Source organism: Lacerta agilis, chromosome 8 (assembly GCF_009819535.1).
Source record: "Lacerta agilis isolate rLacAgi1 chromosome 8, rLacAgi1.pri, whole genome shotgun sequence".
NCBI lineage: Eukaryota > Metazoa > Chordata > Lepidosauria > Squamata > Lacertidae > Lacerta > Lacerta agilis.
In genome coordinates this window covers 39,130,097-39,150,799 of record NC_046319.1, presented here as the reverse complement: position 1 = coordinate 39,150,799, position 20,703 = coordinate 39,130,097, and the positions used below count along the sequence as shown (strand labels likewise).

General features: G+C 49.7%; 2 protein-coding genes across 6 annotated transcripts; one reads left to right on the top strand and one right to left on the bottom strand.

Moving 5' to 3' along the window:
- Positions 1-1,676: 1,676 nt before the first annotated feature.
- On the top strand, positions 1,677-6,103 carry LOC117051031 (5-hydroxyisourate hydrolase-like). 4 transcript variants are annotated; one of them, XM_033157063.1, is made up of 5 exons: positions 1,677-1,805; positions 3,430-3,513; positions 5,069-5,211; positions 5,296-5,434; positions 5,837-6,103. In XM_033157063.1, exons 1-5 carry the CDS (start codon positions 1,755-1,757, stop codon positions 5,921-5,923), a joined length of 504 nt encoding a protein of 167 aa, XP_033012954.1. In that variant the 5' UTR covers positions 1,677-1,754; the 3' UTR covers positions 5,924-6,103. The 4 variants fall into 4 exon arrangements, with proteins under 4 accessions (XP_033012954.1, XP_033012955.1, XP_033012952.1 ...); XM_033157064.1 differs by lacking the exon at positions 3,430-3,513 and having other exon boundaries at positions 1,678-1,805; XM_033157061.1 differs by lacking the exons at positions 1,677-1,805; positions 3,430-3,513 and adding an exon at positions 3,801-3,967.
- A 419-nt stretch (positions 6,104-6,522) lies between these two features.
- GAS8 (growth arrest specific 8) lies at positions 6,523-16,170 on the bottom strand. Of its 2 annotated transcripts, XM_033157059.1 has the most exons (9): positions 15,940-16,170; positions 15,059-15,265; positions 14,798-14,852; positions 13,851-14,056; positions 13,078-13,245; positions 12,173-12,259; positions 10,360-10,569; positions 7,454-7,519; positions 6,523-6,854 (listed from the first exon to the last, which is right to left on the bottom strand). In XM_033157059.1, the coding sequence occupies exons 1-9, from the start codon at positions 16,123-16,125 to the stop codon at positions 6,705-6,707; spliced, it is 1,335 nt and encodes a 444-aa protein (XP_033012950.1). In that variant the 5' UTR covers positions 16,126-16,170; the 3' UTR covers positions 6,523-6,704. The 2 variants fall into 2 exon arrangements, with proteins under 2 accessions (XP_033012950.1, XP_033012951.1); XM_033157060.1 differs by lacking the exons at positions 15,059-15,265; positions 15,940-16,170 and having other exon boundaries at positions 13,851-14,090; positions 14,798-14,842.
- Between the last annotated feature and the right edge of the window lie 4,533 nt (positions 16,171-20,703).

The window sequence follows — 20,703 nt, the reverse complement described above, 5'->3', positions numbered from 1 at the left end:
AAGTGCTTCCACCAGATCACTCAGTCTAGGGTCTTTTGCTTAAATACCACTCTGGTGGTCCAGGTAGGTGAATAAGTGAAGGCTGAAACTTTTATGTATACTCACAGTGCCCTCTTGCGGTGGCCAAGTGCAGCGCTTCTACCAACCACGTTAGCTTGAAACCAGTTTATAAAGCAACAAACCTCGTTCAGAAGTTGAATGGTAGGCAGCCGTTCTTTATGCACCTCTGTGGAAAACCTCTGCTGCTGCCTGCTGCTATCTGCACATCAGCTTGCTGTTAACAACTTCATGGAGAAATCTCTGCTATGGGGATTTAAAGAGAACATCAAGACAAATGAGGGGCAGATCCTGGTTAGTCTTTTGATGTAATACAGTGGTGCCCATGTGTGAGTGTCTGCCTCCTTAGGACTCTTGCAGCACTTTCTCATGCTCCAGGAGAGCACCTTCCTCCAGGGCTAGGGTCTCAGTCACAGGAGAGCTCCTTAAAGCCTTTACCAAGACACTTGGCCAAGAGGGCAGAGTTCCATAGGTCCAGCAGACAGAATCTGTCTAGGTCCAAAATGTGATCTAGAAGCAAAGTCAGGAAATGGTCCATGGTCGATCACACCAGGAGTTCAGGGGGGTGGGGGCACCAAAGCCAGGAACAAGGAGCCAGAGATTTGTGTTATTTCTGGCAACTGAAAGGCTCAAGGGGGGGGGGGAGTCTTATATACTCTGGCCTCCTAAACCACACTCTAACCACAAATGCTGGCAGTGAAGAAGCATCAAGGCTTTCACATTCACAAGTAGACTGGGGGCTCTGGTTCTATAAACACATGCTGTATCGTTGCTCTTCAATCTGGACCAAAAGCTTTTGGCACCGGTGCTCTTGAGGACTGGGGCGGGACAGGGGGCACGTCTACCTCCTCTGACAGCTCCAAGGGTTCTTTTTTAAATTTAATTTTTATTAATTCATTTTGTTTAACAAACAGAGAGAAAAAAGTGACAAAATAATACAACTGCTGTTATATAATATTACTAAATAAAATTTTACACCCCACATTATCGTATCTGTGTCTTATTGTTTATATCTTAAGAGGAAAAACAAGAAAAAAAACCCAAGGGTTCTTAAGTAGGTATCTCACCAGGGGCCCTCCTCATCACTTGTTCCAAGAGCCTCTGCCTGCTCCTCAAGGCCCTCAACCTGTGGGGCACCTGGTTTGCCTTCTGAGGAATCGTATGTCTGCTACGAGGTCAGAACTAGGCATGGCACTCTCCTGCTACTGTGAAAGGGGGAGTGGACAGACCCTCCTCCGTTTCTGCACAAGGAAAGTGGCTTCCTCTGTTTTCATAATAACACCCTCCTATGCTCCATGTTTTATTGAAAATTTCTGCTCTGAATCAAAACAAAGGGGGTAAGGCCATAAAACTGAGCTCTGAGCTTTAGAGGGTTGAGTCCTGAGAATACCTGCTCCCAAATGAACCCTTACCCTGCCAGAATAAATGAGACTTGCACAATGGAGGTCAATGCCACTTCTGCAAAAGATGTTCCTAGGGCACAAGCAAACGCCCTTCATTCACTTGGTCCCACATGCTGAATCAATTGTGGCCTGCTTCCATGTGGTGTGTCAAAATACCCCAGGCCTGCCAATTTGCCCTTAACCCTTCCCCCAAAGGGACTTGCCAGGCAGACTTTGCTCTAGCTTAGTCACCTGGGTTGCCATCCCTTTGCCAGAGTTTTGCAGAAGGCAAGAAGCAAGAGCTGAAGCAGGACAATGTGCTTCTTTAGGGTCAGCCTCCTGCTCCTCCTGGTTCTTCACTCTCAGGTAGGATTGTCCTCCAAAGAGCGAGCAAAGCGGGGCAAGTATCTCTGGTGTTTTGAAGGATCTTCTTGGCATTAATGGTGGAGGGGCTGGGTTAAGGATTTTGTAGGTGCAGAAGAGGTACCAACTCATGAACCAACCTTATCACACCAGGCCAGGCTCTCTGTCCAACTAGTGTTGACTAGTAGCAGTTCCCCAAGGCTCCAAGCAGTGATTTTGCTGTGCTGCTGCCACCAGAAATCCTTAAGGATGGCAGTGGATGGGTTTGAATCTGGGAATTCCTGTGTGCAAAGTACAAAGCTTGGGTCTGGGGATAAAGATGAGGAGGAGCATGAACAGAGTGTGGGGGAGATGTGACCACCGAGTGAGCATGGGGATGTTACTGGGCTGAGGAAGGTTTCATAATATTGGGCTTGTGTCTCTCTACACTGTACTCTTCCTGCAGCATAGTTGTTCAAAGCAAATAGGTTTCGAGAAGATAAGAGCAGTTGCCAATGTTCCAAACTAATGTTGAATCAGCAAACATGCATTTCCTTTAAAAACAACCACCAGGGAGCACCAACCTTTAAACTGTAAACAGGGACCATGAATCTTCCATGGGCTGCAAAGCATCTGGCCTTGCAGAGGGATCAGATAACACAAATAAGGCTAGCCCAAGGGGTCAACAAGATGGTGGCCACGGGTGTGGGAGCCATGCAAGATGGCAAGGATGATCTGGCTATGTTGCAGGTGTGTGATGCATTTCAGAAGCTGAACTTTGGACTTTTGTGGCACACGCACCCAGGTACCTTTGTGACACAAATATCAGACACTGACATAGATGGCTCTGGGAATTCCTGCAATGGGGTAATCACCTACTCCCTCGATATCAAGACCCCCACTAAGCCACACAGCCAAATGTTTGCCATTGATAATAAAAATCAGGGGTCATCAGCGTGAACTAGGACTTGACAGAACGTTAAGTGGCTGGTTCCTGGCTGTGTAGGGAGAGGGCATGATTAACGATGCCAAATTTCCTCTTTGAGACAACCCTTGGTTCTGCTGCTGTGTGCTTCATTCCTAGTGGAAACACTGGGCCATAAGGCACTGGTGGATTAGAGGCTAGCTGGAGGGGGACCAAGCAGGATGGGGAGGGGTTTGCAAGGGATTTCTGAAAGAGAAGAGGGAAGGCTTCGATTCTGGAGCAGATGAACTGCATGACTGCTGTCTTCCAATATCTGGAGGGCTGCCCTACAGAAGATGAAGTGGACATAAGCTGTACACATTTAAAGCACATGGCTTCCTCCAAAGAATCCTGGGAACTGCAGTTTGTCACGGGTGCTGGGAACTGTAGCTCTGCGAGGGGCAAATTATATTTGCCCAGATCCTTTGGGGGAAGTAATGTGCTTTAACTGTATGGTGTGCAAGAATGAAGCATTTTCTCTTCTCATTTTCCTAATAACAAGAGTGGTCTAGCATTAGAGCTGTGCCCCATTTCAGTTTGCTGTATCTGGAAGCACCCTAGTGAGTTTGAAGTTACCATGAGTTACTTGGACAGTGGGGGTCTCAGGATCTTATATAACACTGCTTTGCCATGTGGAGCTTTGATCCCCTCTGCCCAAATGCTAATGGAATTATTTGTTTACAGATAACCCCCCAATACACTCTGATCCTGCAGGCTGCAGACAGCTTAGGAAATGGTCCTAGCACTACAGCAACAGCAATGATCAAAGTAAGGACTGAGAACTCACAAATACTCCTGGGTAACCATGCAACTGCTCCTGTATCTTCCTTTTTGCTCGTGCTGGGGTATAACAGTATTGCTGGTTCTCCCACAAAATGCTTGCTGCATTTTACTCCAGTGAGAAGTCCCAAGAACTTCAAATGTATATTTTACAGATTAGGCTGGGTAGAGATGAAGATGGAACCCTCCCCCGCTTGCCCTGAAATGAATTGGCCCCTTTCTCATGTTTTCAGGGGGCACCCAGTTGAGACTGCCCTCGTGGCACCAAAAGGGTTTAAACTTTCTGCTGAGTCATGACAGGCAGGCAGCCTGCCAGTGGAAGGCAAGAAGGAAGTGGAGTTGGAAGGGGCTTCATCAGAAATGCTCCAGAATGGATGAGAGAAACCAACTACCACAGTGGGACGGAGGAGTGAGACCCCAGGTGGTGAGAGATCCTAGGATGGTGGGTGGGCTCAGCCCAAGAGAAGGGATAGCCTTCCTGCTTTGGCGTTTCATTGGGAAACTTGGCAAGTGGGTGGGAAGGTAAATTTCTGGCAGCTCAAGAAAAACAAGAAGCTTGAATGCCACACTCTTGATTGTCTTGGGGAGTTTCCTGGCATGTGCCAGAAAGTAAAGGAACAATGTGGCCAGGGATCAAATGTTTAAGAAGGCAATGAAATAATACATGGGGCAGGGAGCAGAGCTGCCTTTGTTCAGTCCCACCTTCTGGGTGGAGAGGGGCCACAACTCAGTGATCTTAGGTTCATTCCCAACATCTCCAGATAGTGCTGGGAAGTTCCTCTGTTTGAAACCCAGGAGTACTGCTCCCCCATACTTAAGAGTGGAGGAATGCACTTCTGTCAGGCAGGGCCAGATGGGCGGGGTACAGATAATAATAATAAATAATAATAATAATAATAATAATAATAATAATAATATTTATCAAGGGGCTGGTGTTGTAAGGCACCTGCCCAGGCCCATCCTGACACAGCCAGTGGGGACCACTGCTGACCTTCACTGCCCTTGAACCTCCTCTGCACCTTCATTACTTGCTCACCTGCCCTCTCTGTACAAACAGTGGCAGGCACTATGTCAAGCTGCAGGGCTTCAATTTGGGCAAATGAATGGGCAGTGTGGACAGCAGCAAGCAAGCAGGGTCTGCCGAGGGCATATTGTCCTTAAAACACACCCCACGCCCAACAAAACCCCTCACCCTGGAGCCAGCAGAGGTTGTGTTTGAACACACAGCCGGTGGATGGGTGAGCAGTGGGTGGGGTGGGGTTGACAGGCACAGCACGGCTCTGCTCCCTCTCTCCCCACAACCACAACACCTCACAGAAAGCCCCCATGCACACAGCACTTGGGAGGAAAAGCAAACATGTAAAAACATTTAAAAACGGGGAAAACTGCTGAGGGCAGCAAGAAAGAGCTTGGAAAATAAGGGCCCGCTGCTGAGGCTGGCAAGGACATCTTCCATTGGGAGTCAATGGACCTAGGAAACTGGGAGGGGAAGGAACTTGTACAGAGGCCTTTGCTCCACCCGGCTCTTCATTCTGAATCCCAGGTGGCTAGTTCAGATGAGGTCCACCACACTTTCCTGACTGTCCACGCACTGAACGTGCTCACCGGCCTCCCTGCCCAAGGCCTGGCCATGAACTTCTCTAAGTTGGAGGATCCCCAACGTCCGTGGGCAGAGCTCATGAGGAGGTAGGAGGGGATGAAGTGGGGCAATCTCCCTCCCTCGGTAGGGCTGGGGCCATTGCAGTTTCAGCCTCATTTATTCTGTTCCAGCAAGACAAACCCTGATGGGCGCTTGGACAGAAACAGCCCGATGCCCAGGGAGCTGAAACCCGGCACCTATAAGCTGCACTTTGAGACGAGGGAGTACTGGGAGCAACAAGGATACAGCAGCTTCTACCCTTATGTGGAAGTAAGTATGGTTCCCAGATGAAACTCACACCTGGAAAGCGGGGGAGGCTCCTTCCTACATAGGGAGGACTGATGATGGCAGGGACCACCACTCACTACCCTTTAAGGGATGTAATTCCTGGCAGGAGAAGTCCCTCAGAAACCTGCAGGAAGAGGCCCAGGTGGTTGGTAGGAGAGCTAGATGTTGTGCATGGGACAGCCCTGCAAGAGCACAAAGCCAGAAGCGTGGCAGGACTGGGCATTGGGGGTGCTCTGGATCAGGCATTTGTGCCTGACAAATGTCTTCTCATGAGCTAGGCCCAGTGCATCGAAGAAAGGATCTCAGACTAAAGAGCATTACCAACCTCCTGCTATTCCCCCCTCCTTTGTCTTTACGCATCCTCTTGCTTGTCTCTCTGTTTAGATTGTCTTCACCATCACAGAGGAAGAAAAAGTGCACATCCCCTTGCTGCTCAGCCCCTATTCCTACACCACCTACAGGGGAAGCTAGTAGGAGACCGGCAAGCAGGAGGGGCTGCTTCAGCAAACCGGGGTGCCAGTTTTGAGAGAGCTGGCACAGTTCAGCGGATGGAGAGCTGTGGTTACATCCAAGGCCACCTCTGGCCCAAGCCTCAGGCTGGGGGCTTGGCCATGAGCAGCTGCCTCGTAGTAAATGTGAGATTAATCTAAAGACTGATACTTGTAAGCCTCTTGTTTTAAATTGGAGATGCCATGAATTGGGTCTGGGCCCTTGACGTGTGCTCTACTGATTAGGTAGGGCTCCCTCAGTTGCTGGGGAACATGAGTGGGGAGAGGGCTGCTGCACTCACGTCCTGATTGTGGGCTTCCCAGAGGCATCTGCTTGGCCGCTGTGGGGAACAGGATGCTGGACTAGGTAGTCCTTTAGCCTGGATGTAGGAGCCAGGCTCTTCAGAGGTTCTCACACTGGATGGTGCCTGAGTGGACTCAACATAGGTGTGGAGGACTTTGGAGGCTCTAGATAAGGTGGGATTAAGTAGTTCAGGGGCTCATTAATCAAGAGGAGGGTGGTTTTCAAGTCTCCAAGCTCTGCCTTGACGTGGGTGGGAAAGAAAAAGGGAGGCTTTGCAGAGACTGAATAGCCCACCACAGGGCCTCTTTAATACAAATGAAGGCTGGAGCAGACACAATCTCTTTCCAGGGGGCTGCTCTCTCCCTCTCTCCCCTCTACGGCCACAGCAGGAGCGGGATAGTGGCTTGCTTGCACACAAGGCTTAGGCTGAAGGCATTCCAAAGTATGATGTCAGGCTGTGCTACGTGGGAGTTGAGACAAACCCAGCAGGGCCCTGGCCCAGCGTGTGGCCGATCACGGAGGTCTCCAGGGGCTTGAAGCCCAAATTGTCCAAAGGGATCCCAAAGGCTGTGAGCTTGGCCTCGTACGTCCGCAACAAGTCATTGTGGGCCTGCAATGGGAGGCAATAGCAGGTTGAGGAGAGGGATCAAACATCACATATCATAACACTTCCACCTAATGCAACTTATCTTGTCTATGCTCTGGCAATAGCCAGCCCAATGCACCCATGGCAGTGGCGTTTGCATCCATATTTCTCCAAAAGGATGTAAGAGAGCAGGAAAAGGCCAACTAAAATGGCTGCAGGCTAGACCATCTCAAGGAACAAGTGCTTAGAACAAACTTGTTAACTTAGAAAAATGGGGCTGAAGGTGAATACGATGCAACTTGGTAGGTCAGATGGAGCAGTGGCTAGTACAACATTTGTCAAACCCATCAGCTGTTCACTGAAATGGGTACACAGTGGGCATTAGAAAAGACAGAGGAAGTACTTATTCACACTTCTTGGCATAAACCTATGGAACTCACTGCCACAGGATAGTGAATTCCTGCTAGCATAAATGGCTTTCAAACAAGGGATAAGTAAAAGCCAACTGCTAGGGAAAATATATTTCCTTCCTGGGTTGTGTCTAAAGAGACCTGCCTGCTCTCTACATTTTCCTCCAGCAGACATTCAAGTACATTTACAGGGTTCTCGGCTAGAGCTCTTACCTTGCACACTCTGGCTAGCTCATACTGCAGGTCCTTGATGGCATTGTTTTTCGAATCCAGCACATCCTGTGAAGGAAGGTAGTTTGAGTGTTAACACATCATGCAAGGGAACTGGCCCACAAGGGGACTAGTCAAGGCCCAGCCAGAGCTTCTGGCCATTTCTTAATGGGCCACAACAGACCTATGCAAAGTTAGGTGCCCTTCTGCAGCACAGTCTTGTGCTTGACTCTTTCCTTTCTGCAAATTCTGCACACTGAAAGTCCATATCTGTCTGTTGTTGGCTTCCGTGATTTCATTAGGCAGTGCCAATGTTTTCCAAGCCTCTCTACGGCCATGAGGTTTAGAAACCTGCTTTTACAAAATCAGGTAAAACCCGAGATTCTCAAGGGTGCTGAATTTTGTATACAGTACTGCATCCCACACTTGGCATAGCAATCACAGTGGAACGCCCTCCCATCAGGGATCAGAGAGATAAACAACTACCTGTCATTTAGAAAATACCTGAAGGCAGCCCTGTTTAGGGAAGTTTTTAATTTGTGACTTTGTATTGTATTTTAGTATTTGTTGGAGGCCGCCCAGAGTGGCCGGGGAGTCCCAGCCAGATGGGCGGGGTATAAATAATAAATTATTATTATATTATTATAGCACTCCATCTATAAACAGAAGCTAATGTGCCTCTTGCCTCCCTGCACAATTTCCTCTTTGTGACTCAAATTAAGGCTCATCCATGTTGCACGCCAGTAATGGGAGATGAGAGCTGTGGGCTGGCATTTCTGCCACCAGGCCATTTTTTGCCCTATTTGGCACAGGATCTGGTGTTACAGTACCCAGGGAATCCCCTGTGGATGTGCCTCCTGCGCAAGCAGCAGCTGAAGGTAGGAATGTGGGAGGCCTGGTGGAAGGAGCAGCTGCCTCTGGGAAGAATCTCCAGTTACTGGCGCCAGCCGTGCTTGGAATGTGGAAGCCGCTAACTAAGCCCCCTTCCTAGGCAGGCCAAGTCACGGGAGATAACTCTGCTTCCATCCCACCAGGCATTTTAGAGACTGGACAGGACAGGAAGCCTGAAGAGTGAGGAGGCCACAGAGGTCCCTGTGATGGAGAACCTCCCTTGGCTCCTGGGGCTAGAAACACAGAGGGGAGGGGCCCTGGCAGTGTGATGGGCAGCCCCTGCTCCCCAGAAACAACTTGACGTGCCAGGGGAATGCTTTGAAAGTGCAGATAGCCTTGCTGTGTACCAGGGCACTGTTAGAGAGAACCCAACCTTAGCAAAGAAAGCAGGCAGCAAGGAAATCAGCAACCAGGGAAACCTTGTGGAGTGGAACGGGTTGAGAGAGAGCTGTATAGCAAGTGGTCCCCAAGCCACGCTTGTGTGGCTAGAAGATTCTGACAGTCCCAAGTGGCCAAGGGAAAGAAGGAGGGAGGCAAGGAACCGAGAAGGCAACCAGGAGCTCATTCTTTCTCTCCCTTTCCATCTCCGCTGGAGACTGAGTAGCAGAGCAGGAAACACCGCCCTGGCAACGAGGGCACATTGCCGCTTCAGTTCTCACAGTTCTCATGCTGCAAAGGGGCACGTGTGCTCTGTGTACTGAACGGATTCTGGGACCAGAATAAGTGGCACTCGGGTTCAGCAGATTTGCATGTAGAATCTCTTCCAACTCCACCAGCCAGAGGGAAAAGAAACTGAAGTCTCTGACCAGAGGAACTTCCCCTTTCAGTCTGGCTCCTGCAGATTTCCCCAGGCACGGCACCCTCATGTCAAGGGTATTCTCACAGCCAGAAGGACAACGGGCACTTGCTGACTGCTTGTCCATTCTATGTCCCAAGAAAGCACCAAAGAGGCTCAGGTCAGATAGGAAGGAAAAGCATTCCCCAGTGGAGCAATTCACCCCTCCACTGGTTCAGTCACTGCTGCAAGGGTCCCTTCTGCCCACAGTACTGCCCATGTGACTGACTTCTATAGCTGCTGCTGGAAACAAACACCTCCCAGCAGCTTCTAGACAACCTGAGGCAACTAGGGGCCAGTTGTGTGTGTGTGTGCATTCAGAGCCTGCTTTGCAAATGGAAATGTTGGTACAGTGGTACCTCGGGTTATGAACTTAATTCGTTCCAGAGGTCCATTCTTAACCCAAAACCGTTCTTAACCTGAGGCGCACTTTCGCTAATGGGGCCTCCTGCTGCTCTTGCACCACCAGCGTGCAATTTCTGTTCTCATCCTGGGGCAAAGTTCTCAGCCCAAGGTACTACTTCCAGGTTAGCGGAGTATGTAACCCGAAGTGTTTGTAACCTGAGGTACCACTGTACATGCTCTGATTGCTTGGAGAAACAACAACAGACAGTCACGGTATCTGTACCTCAGAAAAAATACATGAAATATTTATAAATGCCCTTTGCATTATGATATTGTCAGTTTAGTTTCATATTTATGCAATTCTTCCACTGATTGCTTGGAGGGCTGAGGCAAAGGTTCTTTCATGCTTGTGGGCCTCTTGTGCACAACTAAGGGCAGCTCCTCTGAAATACTGCACAGGCCACATTTATTAATTGTCCCTTAATGAGGGGGAGTGCTCAGAGAAAAACTAACTTCCCCTTGTCAGGTTGGGCAGAGTCTCTTATTATAGGATGGCTCCCTGCACTTGCCCACACCTCGAGCCCCTGGCAGCTCCCTTTTAGCCAGTGCACCTTTTCCCTGTGCATTGCAAAGTTTTACCTAGATCTTGCCTAATCCATCTTGGTAATATGAAACCCAGGGACAAACCCCATCTGAAACAGTGCTCCCTCCCAGCAGCAAGAAGGAATCTGACCAACTGTTCTCATCTGGCTTGGGGGTTGTTTGTTTAACTGAAGGGTATTAGAAAAATATCTATAATCTATCTATATAATCCCCATGGTGATTAGGAGCACAGTACCTCCAGCTTGCGGGTGACCACACTGAGAGCACCAGGATCAAGGTTGGTGGCAGCCAGGACCTCGTTGAGCTGCACCTCCTTCTTCTCCAGGATGTTGGAGAGGCCGAGAAGCTTCCGCTCCAGCAACAAGTTCTTAAAGCCAGTTTTCTGCTGCACCTCATTAATGGCTTTGGTAAATTTCTGGTATAGCTCATCTCGTTCGTCTTGCACCTGTGCAGAGACAACCATCAACCCCAGAGTCAAAGAGAGCACTGCACTGAGCCTTGGCACAGATTGGGTGCTCCATGAAGCCCCTAAACCAGGTATTCTGTCAGTTAATAAGGGGCTTTGGGTTTTGGTGTGTTTTGCTTGTCCACGGTGAGCACATGGGAAAGGCCTGGAGATCAGTGGTAGAGCACATGCTCAGCATACAGAATGTCCAATGTTGCATCCCGCACATCTCCAGGGAGGGCTTGGAAAGGTGAAACCTTGAGAGCTACTGCCAGTCAGTGCATAGACAAGATTGAGCTGCATGGACCAAGGGTCTGGCTGTGTATTTAGGCAACTGTCTATAGTCCCAACATTCATGCGTAAAAGTCTTCTTCCAAAAATTAAAAGCCAGCTACTCAATGACAACAGCTGCCCACCCCCTCTGTCACAAACCAACACAGATGAAAACGTGTTGCAATGATTCCAAAAGTTGGGACTTTAGTAAGTCACAGAGGGAGGAACAATACAGAGCTCTGAGGCAGCCCCTCAGGCTATTAGGGAAGGCAGTGGGAGCTGGAAGACAGGGCTGGTGATGATTAGGTTTTTATCAGCTAAAATCATCCTCTTGCATTATGCTATGTGTGTGCGTGTGTGTGCCATGCAAATGCCCACCCACTGCCATGCTGTGCTCCCATATGCTGACCTTTGTCAGGAAGAGTCCAGCCCCTGTTTTCAACCCCCGGCCTTGCAGCAGTCACAGAGGGCAGCTCCACAGAAGCCCCCAGCATGCTTGCTTGTCTCCTCCTCAGGAGCCAGAGAACTGAAGAATCTGCAGCAACCTCTTTCCCCCATTTCAGGAACATAAACAGACCACCCGGCAAGGCATGGCAGACTAGGCCATGGGCTTTAAGCCAGCCTCAGGAGAGCAAGAGAATGATGCCTTTGGGGACAGAAAGGCCTCCTTTCTCTCCCAATGCACTTTGCAAGGATCTGTGGGGGAGGAGGGATGGGAGGCAGCCTGACCCAATTCTTGTTAGTAAGAGACCCCCTCATTAAGATAGGTCCCTGCAGCCAGTTTTCAAAGGCAGCTAATGAGGTCTTAGATCAAGGCTGAATGGCACGCAAACCTGCCCCCATGTCTTAATGAGTTACACTGAAGAGAGCCCCTCCCTTCCATTCCCCCCCCCACTCTGATGGGAGCTGCCCCTCTCCAGTATCACAGTCCCCACTTATTTAAGTCATACTGATGACTAGACCAGTCCAACAGTAGACATGCCGCTGTTCAGACAAACACAAAGTCCAGCTGCTCAAGCAATCCAAAAGAACATCAAAAATTTACACAGCTAATTTGGAGATGAAAGGGAATGCCCATTGCAGGCAGTTTTGGCTCAGACTTGTCCATCTGCTCTAAAGGTCTCATGAAGAAACACCCAGGACCACAGAATTCTCAAGGCCCAATGGATGGTGGGTGGGTGGGTGGGTGGGTGGGTATATAGACCTCTCTACTGGATATCTGCAGAAAATGGGCCCATATTTTTCATCCTGTCCCACAGTCCACCCATCAAATCCAACCCTCTCCAACTCTGAGTTCAGCCACAGCACAACAGTGATTCTTGATCCCTACCCTGATGAACCTTTGCTGCAGCACTTCATGTTCCCACTGGAGATCCTTTAATTCCTTCTCAGTGACTTTCAAACGGGCATGTGTGTGCTGGAGAGGGAAGAGAAGGAGGTTAAAGCAGCTGCACACAGTTCCTAGGGCACAGAAGGGACTGATGGGTTTTGACCTCCAAACCAGAAAGTGCAAAGGAGAAACTGTAAGAGTGGGAAAGTACTACGTTCCTCTATCTGCTCCACAGGGACTGGGCATCATTCAAGTCCCTCATCCTGGAAACATCAGCTCGGGGGTCTCTTGCCCCCAACTTCCAGCATGTTTCATGATCCTTATGACCCCCTGCCTTCCTCTTCACATGGTAACTCAATTGCACTGCAGTTGTATTTTGAATGTAGTTGAGTCTATTTTCGATTATGGCAAAACTGTTGTGCATTCAGACACACCAACAACTTTGGTGGAGTGTGCAGCATCAGAAGGGAACAAAACCTAAAAAGAGATCTCTGGTTGTGAGTACGTGGCTGCATATAAAATCACGAAACTCTCATCTTGAAACACTGATAAAAATAAAAAGCAAAGTGCTGGACAACAACTAGAATGGAAGGAGCAGTAACATTTGTCTAAATGACCACTGTTAGCAGTGAAGGATATCACAGAAAGGGTGGTGTCTGTTTCACACAGTGCAAATTTCCAAACTCTGGAAATAAAGGGCACATGAGAATAGAGACAATGCAAACTGCTACCAAGAGTGGAAAAAAAAATCTGTGGCATGAAAGTGGGCTGGTGCAGAAATGGCCCAGTGCTGTTCACACCGAATTAGCAGAGAGTCAGTCCTACTAAGCAACTCAGAGTTCATTGGCCAGGACACTCAGGAAGCAAAGGTCAGGACCTGGTGAATGCAGAGCCCTGGGACTCACATGCAACATGGCCTTGTCCTTTTCATAGTGCGCCAGTTTCTTCTGCAGCTCCGCCACCTCTTCACGGGCTCGTTGCAGTGGCTCCACCAGCTTTTTGTTCTGCAGCAGCACTTCAGCCATCTCCTTCTCCAGATGGTCCTCCTTCTTCTTCATCTCCTCCATCTGCTCCTGTACTCCAAGACACACACAGAGAAAGGAGGCTGTGTGTGCCTCAAGTCCTCAAAAATAGGCAGCAAGCCCCATCCCGTCAGTCCTGACCACCTGTTTGGAACATGCTTCCTCAAACCTCCCATGGGACGCACCACCACCAAGGCAAAGAGAAACAACAGCTCTGAATCACCTGAGGATAACCAAGGCTGAGGATAACCAAGGCTGCACCCTGACTCACTTGACTGGCCCACTGAAGTGAATGGAACAAATTTCCAAGCAAACAAGGTTGGGGTTGACTTATAAGATATAGAAACAGGCTTTCCCCCAAAACCAGAATGGTTTGTTTCCCCAAATGGGAAACACATGACCTTCAACTATAACAGGGGTTGGTCCATAGTGGGATGCACGAGAGAGGAGCTCCAGAACTCTAGGTATCCACAATGGCAGAGCAAACAAATGCAACATGTAGCAGTTCTAAAGCAATGGCAGTACAGAAATCAGCCAAAGCAAAAAAAAAAAAAAAAATAGAAAGCCCCATGAACACCATCCACTGAGACCTTCCACTACCTGAGTCTGGCAACAGGCTGATTTGGGGATGGTGTTGTGTGGTGCATGTCTTTTACCTTGAGGGTGTTGATAAGTGCCAGGTTATTAAGAGTGACATCGTTGTAGTAGTTCTTGATGTCACTGAAAGCCTTCTCATGATTCTTCATCAGTGTGTTGATCTGTCCATTCTTCCTCTCCTCAATCTCATGGATTTCAGTCTTCCTGCGCAGGTCTAGCTCGTCGCGTAGGACCCGCATCTTCTTCTCATACTTGGCCTCGATCTCTGGGGAAGTGGCACCCAGGGAAGACTGAGTGCTCTACTAGGCAAACAGGTGACAAGGCTATGCATGCCTCTATCTGTGGGGAAGATGAGATGGGGCAAAGTGCTCTCCAGCTCCAACAAGAGGGTGAAGCAAGACTCTAGGCTGACTGGAAAATGTTGTCACCCAAAGGCACTGGAAGTGCTCAGACTATATATAAACAACTCTGAGCAAAGGATGGGCCCACAGAGCCTGGCATTCTACAAAGCTCCAAGCAGAGATGAGATTCATAGAAGGCCTAGCAAATGGCACTTCTGTGCCTAGCTATTTTGACACATTTAATTTGATGAGGAGCTTAGAACCGCTGTCATGTTCCACCTCATAATGCATGTGGCATTTCAAGTAAGCCTCAGGCCCCTCCCTCGGAATGACTGCAAAACAGACAGGAGCTGGTATGCAAGACAGGCCCTACGCAAATCTGTGCTCCCTATCAAACTGCTACTTAGTTTCATTTACACACAACATAGGGCGGACTCATGAGATGGGCCTTACACACCATGGCTACAAAGTCACACACATACACCTTCCAGAAGAGTGAGACTGTGCCATAAGGAAGCAGCTCCCTTGTCACTGCATGTGTGTGAGGAAAGGCGCCCAAGGGATGAAGTGACACTGTGGCCCACTGATCCTTGCCTGGGCACAAAGATAGCCTTCCCTTCCGAACCCAAACCCTTCAGCTTTTGGTGGCGAGCCCCAGAACTGACCTTTCACCTGCCTCTCAAAGTCATTGCGCAATCGTGTTATGTCTTCTTGTTGTTTCTGCCAAGATAATGATACTGGTTAGTTGCATATACAAAGGCCTACTCCTCCTAGCTCAGAAGCAAAGCCAAGGCTGGTTTGTTCTGGAGGAACAACTGAGGTTTAAGAACCACCATCCCTCTCCTTCCCACCCACACACCATGCACTCAGCAGAAGTTGGCCTGAGCCCAGCCCAACAGCCAAGTCCGGCATCACTTCAGACATACCAGCCGAAGGTTCTTCACCACCATCTCGTTGGACAGCTCCTGCTCCTTCAGCTCCACCTTCAAGGTGCGCATGTCCTTACGCAGCTCCATCTCCTGGGACCGGTGATCCTTCTGGGCCAGCTTCATAGACACTGTGCTCTCTGCCTTCAGCTCTGTGATGTTGTTCTGGTGCTCGTACAGCAGGTGCTTCACCTTCTGCTTGTAAACCTAAGACAAAAAGAAGACGAGGCAGACGTTGGCCCTCATCGGCCAAGGTACTCTCTTTTGCAGAGGCCCAAGTAAATGAGAGGCACTTGTGGCTACTCAGGGGAAGGGGATGGAAGTTGGTTGAGGTGCCTCAGCCAGGGGTGCCAGACCAACCAAGCTGGTGTCCAACTCTGTCTGTAGCGCCGTGGCTCCAACTTCATCAAGTATCAGGAACTGAAGAAGATTCAGGAGCGTGTGAACCTCTATGTCTTTATGCCAAAAGAATAGCCCCTTCCACTGCCATAGCCATTTCCCCACTTCCCATCCACAACATTGGGGGGGGGGGATGGCCAAGCCAATATCTAGCTGCTCAACCACAAGTGGAGGCAGCATGGGTTGCAGAGAGCATTTTCACAGGCAAAAGGTTCCTAGTAAAAGGTTGTTGGGAAACCCAGCCAGATGGGCAGGGTATGAATAAATAATAATAATAATAATAATTATTATTATTATTCCAATGGGAAATGTTTTATTTTACTTAAATACATACTCCATACAAAGCAGCTCATGTTTTTATCACTCACCTGTCAGGGATGCTTTAGTTGTGATTCCTGCACTGCAGGGGGTTGGACTATATAACCCTTGGGATTCCTTCCAGCTCTACAATTCTGTGATCTGTGAAGTCCACAGGTTCTTACCTTGATCTCCACCTGGTGACGCTCTTCAGCTTCCTCCATCTCACGGTCCTTGTTGCGCAGTTCAGCCTTCTTCTCATCCAGCTGCCGCCGAGTGATCTCCCAGAAGGTGTGGATCTTGTCTCGCTCCAGCTGGAAGTAGTTGCGTTCTTCCCGCTCACGGTCCAGCTCCTCCCGAATGCGGGCCATGTGTTCCTCCAGCTGCAAAACCAAGAAGAGGGTCAGTCAACAGCCAGGCTGGAGCCGAGAGCGAGGACTGGGAGCCCACCATCACCACTACTGGCATTGTGCCTTTTCTGACTCAGTGAATTCCAAAGCTTTTTCTTTTTCTTTTCAAGCCAAGGCTTTCCTGTGAACTGGCATGAGAAGCATGGCTAATTCCAGAAAGGGTGCAACTGTTTCATTTCAGAATGCACGATAAATAGGTGAATGAATTATCTGGTTAGAGAAAGGCTTGGCTCCATGAGTCTGTTGCTTTCTGGAAGTGGATAAATCAGCTTAGAATGTTTAGGGCAGTCTTTGCCAACTTGGTACCTTCCAGATGTGCTGGTTGTCATCTACCATCAGCTACACTGATGGGTATTCTGGCTGGGGTTAATGGGAGATGCAGCCCAAAACATCTGGAAGGCACCAGGATGGCGAAGGCTGTTCCTGTGCAATATTCTCACAATACCTGTACCCAAACTGTAAAATGGAACTGTGAGCTTAGCTATACTGAAGAGGTGCCTAGTTTTGCTACCCTATGGAATGCAGAAGGGTGTAGTAAGGAACAACATGGACCCCTGGCAAAATAGTGGCTTCTGCCAATGCTGGTCCTCAGTGCTGTAGTGAAGTGTCAGAGGGATGGAAAGAGTGGACCTGCAACAAGCCAGCTGAGGGACTGCATAACTCACACTTGGTCTTACTGCTAGCCAGGAAGGTCAGAGATAATGAGAGTAGGCCAAGCACTCCATACGTCACTCCACCCCAAAATGAGAGACACCTTGACCATTCTCTAATGTGATACAGGCCAGGGGTGGGATACACGGGTGTCCTCCAGGGTGTTGCTGGACTACAACTCCCATCATCCTGGGGCTGCTAGGAAATTGAGTCCCCTGAATAACTCTAGGTAGATTGGTTTCCCTCTTGTTGGAAAAAAAAAACCCCCACTTTGCATTGCAGTTTCTATTTCCCATCCACACATTTTTAAGAATGTGCCCTCTCTGTTGCCACTGCAAAGTGACCCCCTTCTCACCTGCTCTTTCGTCATGCCCTCCGGGGCGATGACATCCACCACAGGGCTTTTTGCACCTTTCTTCTTGCCACCTTTCTTTTCTCCTTTCTTTTTGGGAGCCTGAACAAATGCGGTAGTGGGGGAGAGGACAAGAGAGGAGAGAAGAGCACCTTCAGTGTGATGGATGAAAGTGGGGAGCCAAAGGAAGGAAGGAGGCTGTGAATTCATCATGCTCATAACCCCCTTGGGCAATGATGAAGTGTCGTTTTCTCTAGTAAGGGGATCCACACATCCCTCCCTCTCTCCAAAGGACAAACGGGTTCTGGCTGCCAGGACCTACTTGCCTGTGCAATTGCTCCATGGCGTTGAGGAGGCACACTGGTAAAAGAGGGGGTGGTGGTAGTGAGAGCAAAGCTTACCAGGGCTCAAGGTTTATATCAGGGCGTACTCTTGGCACGCGTAAGGAAGAGTGACGAAGGAATGAGTGCCCCTGAGCATGTGCAGAGTTCGGTCTGTCGCTGAACACGTCCAGCCCCCGCGCTTCCGGGGTGTTGGGTCGGGGCCTCTTGGCGGGCAGGCGCCCCAGCACCGCCCCTGTTTTGGGGGAGTCCCCCGGGACCCCCTCATCGCAAGCGCCCCCCGCTTCCGGCCTCACCATGGTGGCGACTGAGACCCCTCTCCGGCTGCTGCCCAGGCTCGGAGTCGTCGCGTCTCCGAGCAACCGCCGCCCCGGCCTCGCGAGAGTTCCGGCTCCGCCGGGCCCGCCCCTGGCAACGGGCCCCAGCCCTAGCAACGGAGGCCCAGAAGGCCCACCCCTTGCCCGCTGTCAGCCTCATCCTCGCTTGCAGCCCTTGGAAGCTGAACTGCTCCGTCTTCTGACTTGGGAGTAAGTCCTATGAGACTCTATGGGACTTACTTCTAGGGCTGGGAAATGATGGAGGCAGACCTTGCCAGTGATGCAGCAAAACAAGGAAAGTTTTATGACTCAATTGGCTACGACGACGACAATAGCAATAAGAATTCATTGAGGTTTAGTAAGCGCAGCTGCCCACTGCCGCCGCCACCTCTGCGGGTTTCCTTGCAGACAGTTTTAGGTCGTGAGCTCTGTGGGAGCAGGGAAGCCGCCTTCGCCGCCTGTCCAACCCTACAAGGCACCATGGAAGATGTGGCACAGTATTCATAAATGTATAAGCAAGCAAGTCGTTTTTATTGCTTTTAATCACAGGCCATTGCAACGAAATACAGTGACAGGAATATTAGGACAGGTATCAAAACATTAGAGGTTTAGATCAAGGAATTACCTGGACCACCTGCAGATGCTTATTGAAAATATTTGGCCATTGCTGATTTTGCTGCAACTGTGTGTTAGAACTAGGGGACTTCCTGGTAGTGTTGTCTCCTGCCTGCATTGCTTTTATCCACTGACTATGTGTGACTGGGGCTGATGGGAGTGGGAATCCTGAAACATTTGGAGGGTCACAGATTCCTCATCCCTGCCTTATGCCACACACCCTCTTGAATAACCACCAAATTGAGTCTAGGATGTTGGAGCTCAGCCCAGAAAAAATGTCCACTGAGAACAAGGAAAATGCCTCTGTGTATGTGTAGAGCACATTTCTTTAACCACTAGGTAACCTGTTTCTCAATTCCAATGTGAGATTAGGAGGGGCTATCACCAAGGTGGTGGTAGGGGGAATCAGGAGGAGGAGCAGAAAGTGTCTGACCCAGGAAACAGGATGATGAGTGATTCAGGCAGAGGCAATGAGAGGAGAGACAGGTGGAGTCCAATTACAGGCCTCCTCAGCTTTGCCTGCTGAGCTCTCGAAGTTTGTTTTAATCTCCAAGGCTGAAACAATGGCCTCACATTTAGCCTTGACCCCAATGGCCTTGTGTTAACTACCCAGAAGCCCCATCCTCTAGCTAAATTGCTTGGTTGCCCAGGCTAAGAAACTTCCCTTCATTAGCTCTGTCCACCCCTAGGCCACTGGGGGTGTGTGTGTCGTCCATCATGGCATTGTTCCCTCCAGTTCTGATGGTAGAAGCTATTTGTGTACTGTACACAGCATGGACCACTTTGACCCCCAGAGAGGCCAGGGACATGCAGCTCCTGCATTAGCAGGTCAAAATATCTAGAGGATCCAAGCTGGGGGAGGCTGGTCTTGACCCTAAGTGAGTAACATTTGTTGAGATTCATGTGGTGAAAAGGAAGGAAACAGGTATGCAAGCAAGTGACCCCACCAGTGAAAAAGGGTGACCTGCTGCTTCACACAGCTATAGTTGACAATGCAGTAGAGAGCACTTCTGACAGTGTGCAGAGTTCACCTGCAGGGTCAACCAATCAACCATTATTTTAATGAGTTATTTGATTTGTATTTATTCTATGGTGGAACTAAAGGATTTCTGACAGAGGCTGGATTCCAGGAAACATTGGGACCCAGTTGCCTAGCTTAGGATGCTATGCATTGCCTATGGCACATTGATTCCCACTGTTTGCTTTCACCCTGAGCTGCTAGAGCAGTGTTTAGACTTCTGCCTTCTGCTTCGGTCCTGCACGGATACCTTGTTCCAGGAAGACAACAGCCAGGGGGTTTCTCCTGTTGGCATTGCTTAATTGGGGCTTTCCGCTTGGATTTGCACCTGGATCTGTTTTTAGAAGCTCTTGCTTGGGGGTGGGGTGGGATAAAGAAAATGGAGGTTTTGCAGGCAGAGACTGGAATAAAAGCCTAGTGCAGCTCAGCTGGCAGAGATGCCAGCTTCCCTCCACTCCCCGCTGGGGACATGGGAGGTGCAAAGCACGGCTGATGAGAAAGAAGCTTCTCTGTGGCTCTTCCAGAAAAGAAAAGCAAATCTCCATCTGGGCTTGCTGGCTCCCCAGGGATACTGAGCCTGGTGGGAGACAGACGGTTCTTCATGTCTACACAGAGAAGTGGTGCTGTCCTAGGGAGCCCAAATATTTATTGGGGGTGCAGTAAATTCGTAACCGGAGCCTTGCTGGATGAGACCAAAGGCCCATCTACTCCCACATCCTGTTCTCACAGTGGCCAGCCAGGTGCCCCAATGGGAAGCCCAGAAGTGGAACATAAGTACAACAGGAGCTGTCTCCTCACCTGTGACTCCTATCAACTGCATCTGATCCTGTACACCGCCATCAAAATCAGCAGTCCTGGATAGCCTTATTCTCTATGAATTTCTTGCAGTGCTCAGTCTGATGCCCACAGGCATCATCTTCGTTCCACCCTCAAACCCACAACTCCCAGCCCTCCTCTGCTGTTGCCCCACCCAGCAACTGAAATGCTCTGGTAGACTGTCCCTGAAACTGGAGGTATTTCGTTCTTAGCAACAGACTTCCCCATAAGAATGTCAAAACAAGGCTAAGGTTCTGGGTCAGACCAAGGGCTGTCTTCCCCCAGTGCTGTCTCCGGGGTCCTCACAAGAAAGGAGTGAAAGCCGCGCGCAGCGCCCTCTCCCCGCCTCTCTGAAGGAGGCCTCTGTCTCTGCTCCTCCCTGGCCATGGGTCCAGCTGCCCCGCTGCAAGCCTGCCACCCAGAAGGTCT

Coding starts and splice junctions, on each gene's coding strand:
- LOC117051031 (XM_033157063.1), top strand. CDS start 1,755: ATGTGCTTCTTTAGGGTCAGCCTCCTGCTCCTCCTGGTTCTTCACTCT. Junction 3,514..5,068: donor CAGCAACAGCAATGATCAAA/GTAAGGACTGAG, acceptor TCTGAATCCCAG/GTGGCTAGTTCAGATGAGGT. Junction 5,212..5,295: donor TGGGCAGAGCTCATGAGGAG/GTAGGAGGGGAT, acceptor ATTCTGTTCCAG/CAAGACAAACCCTGATGGGC.
- GAS8 (XM_033157059.1), bottom strand. CDS start 16,125: ATGGCCCGCATTCGGGAGGAGCTGGACCGTGAGCGGGAAGAACGCAAC. Junction 14,057..14,797: donor CTTTGAGAGGCAGGTGAAAG/GTCAGTTCTGGG, acceptor CCACTTCCCCAG/AGATCGAGGCCAAGTATGAG. Junction 13,246..13,850: donor CACTTATCAACACCCTCAAG/GTAAAAGACATG, acceptor CTTGGAGTACAG/GAGCAGATGGAGGAGATGAA.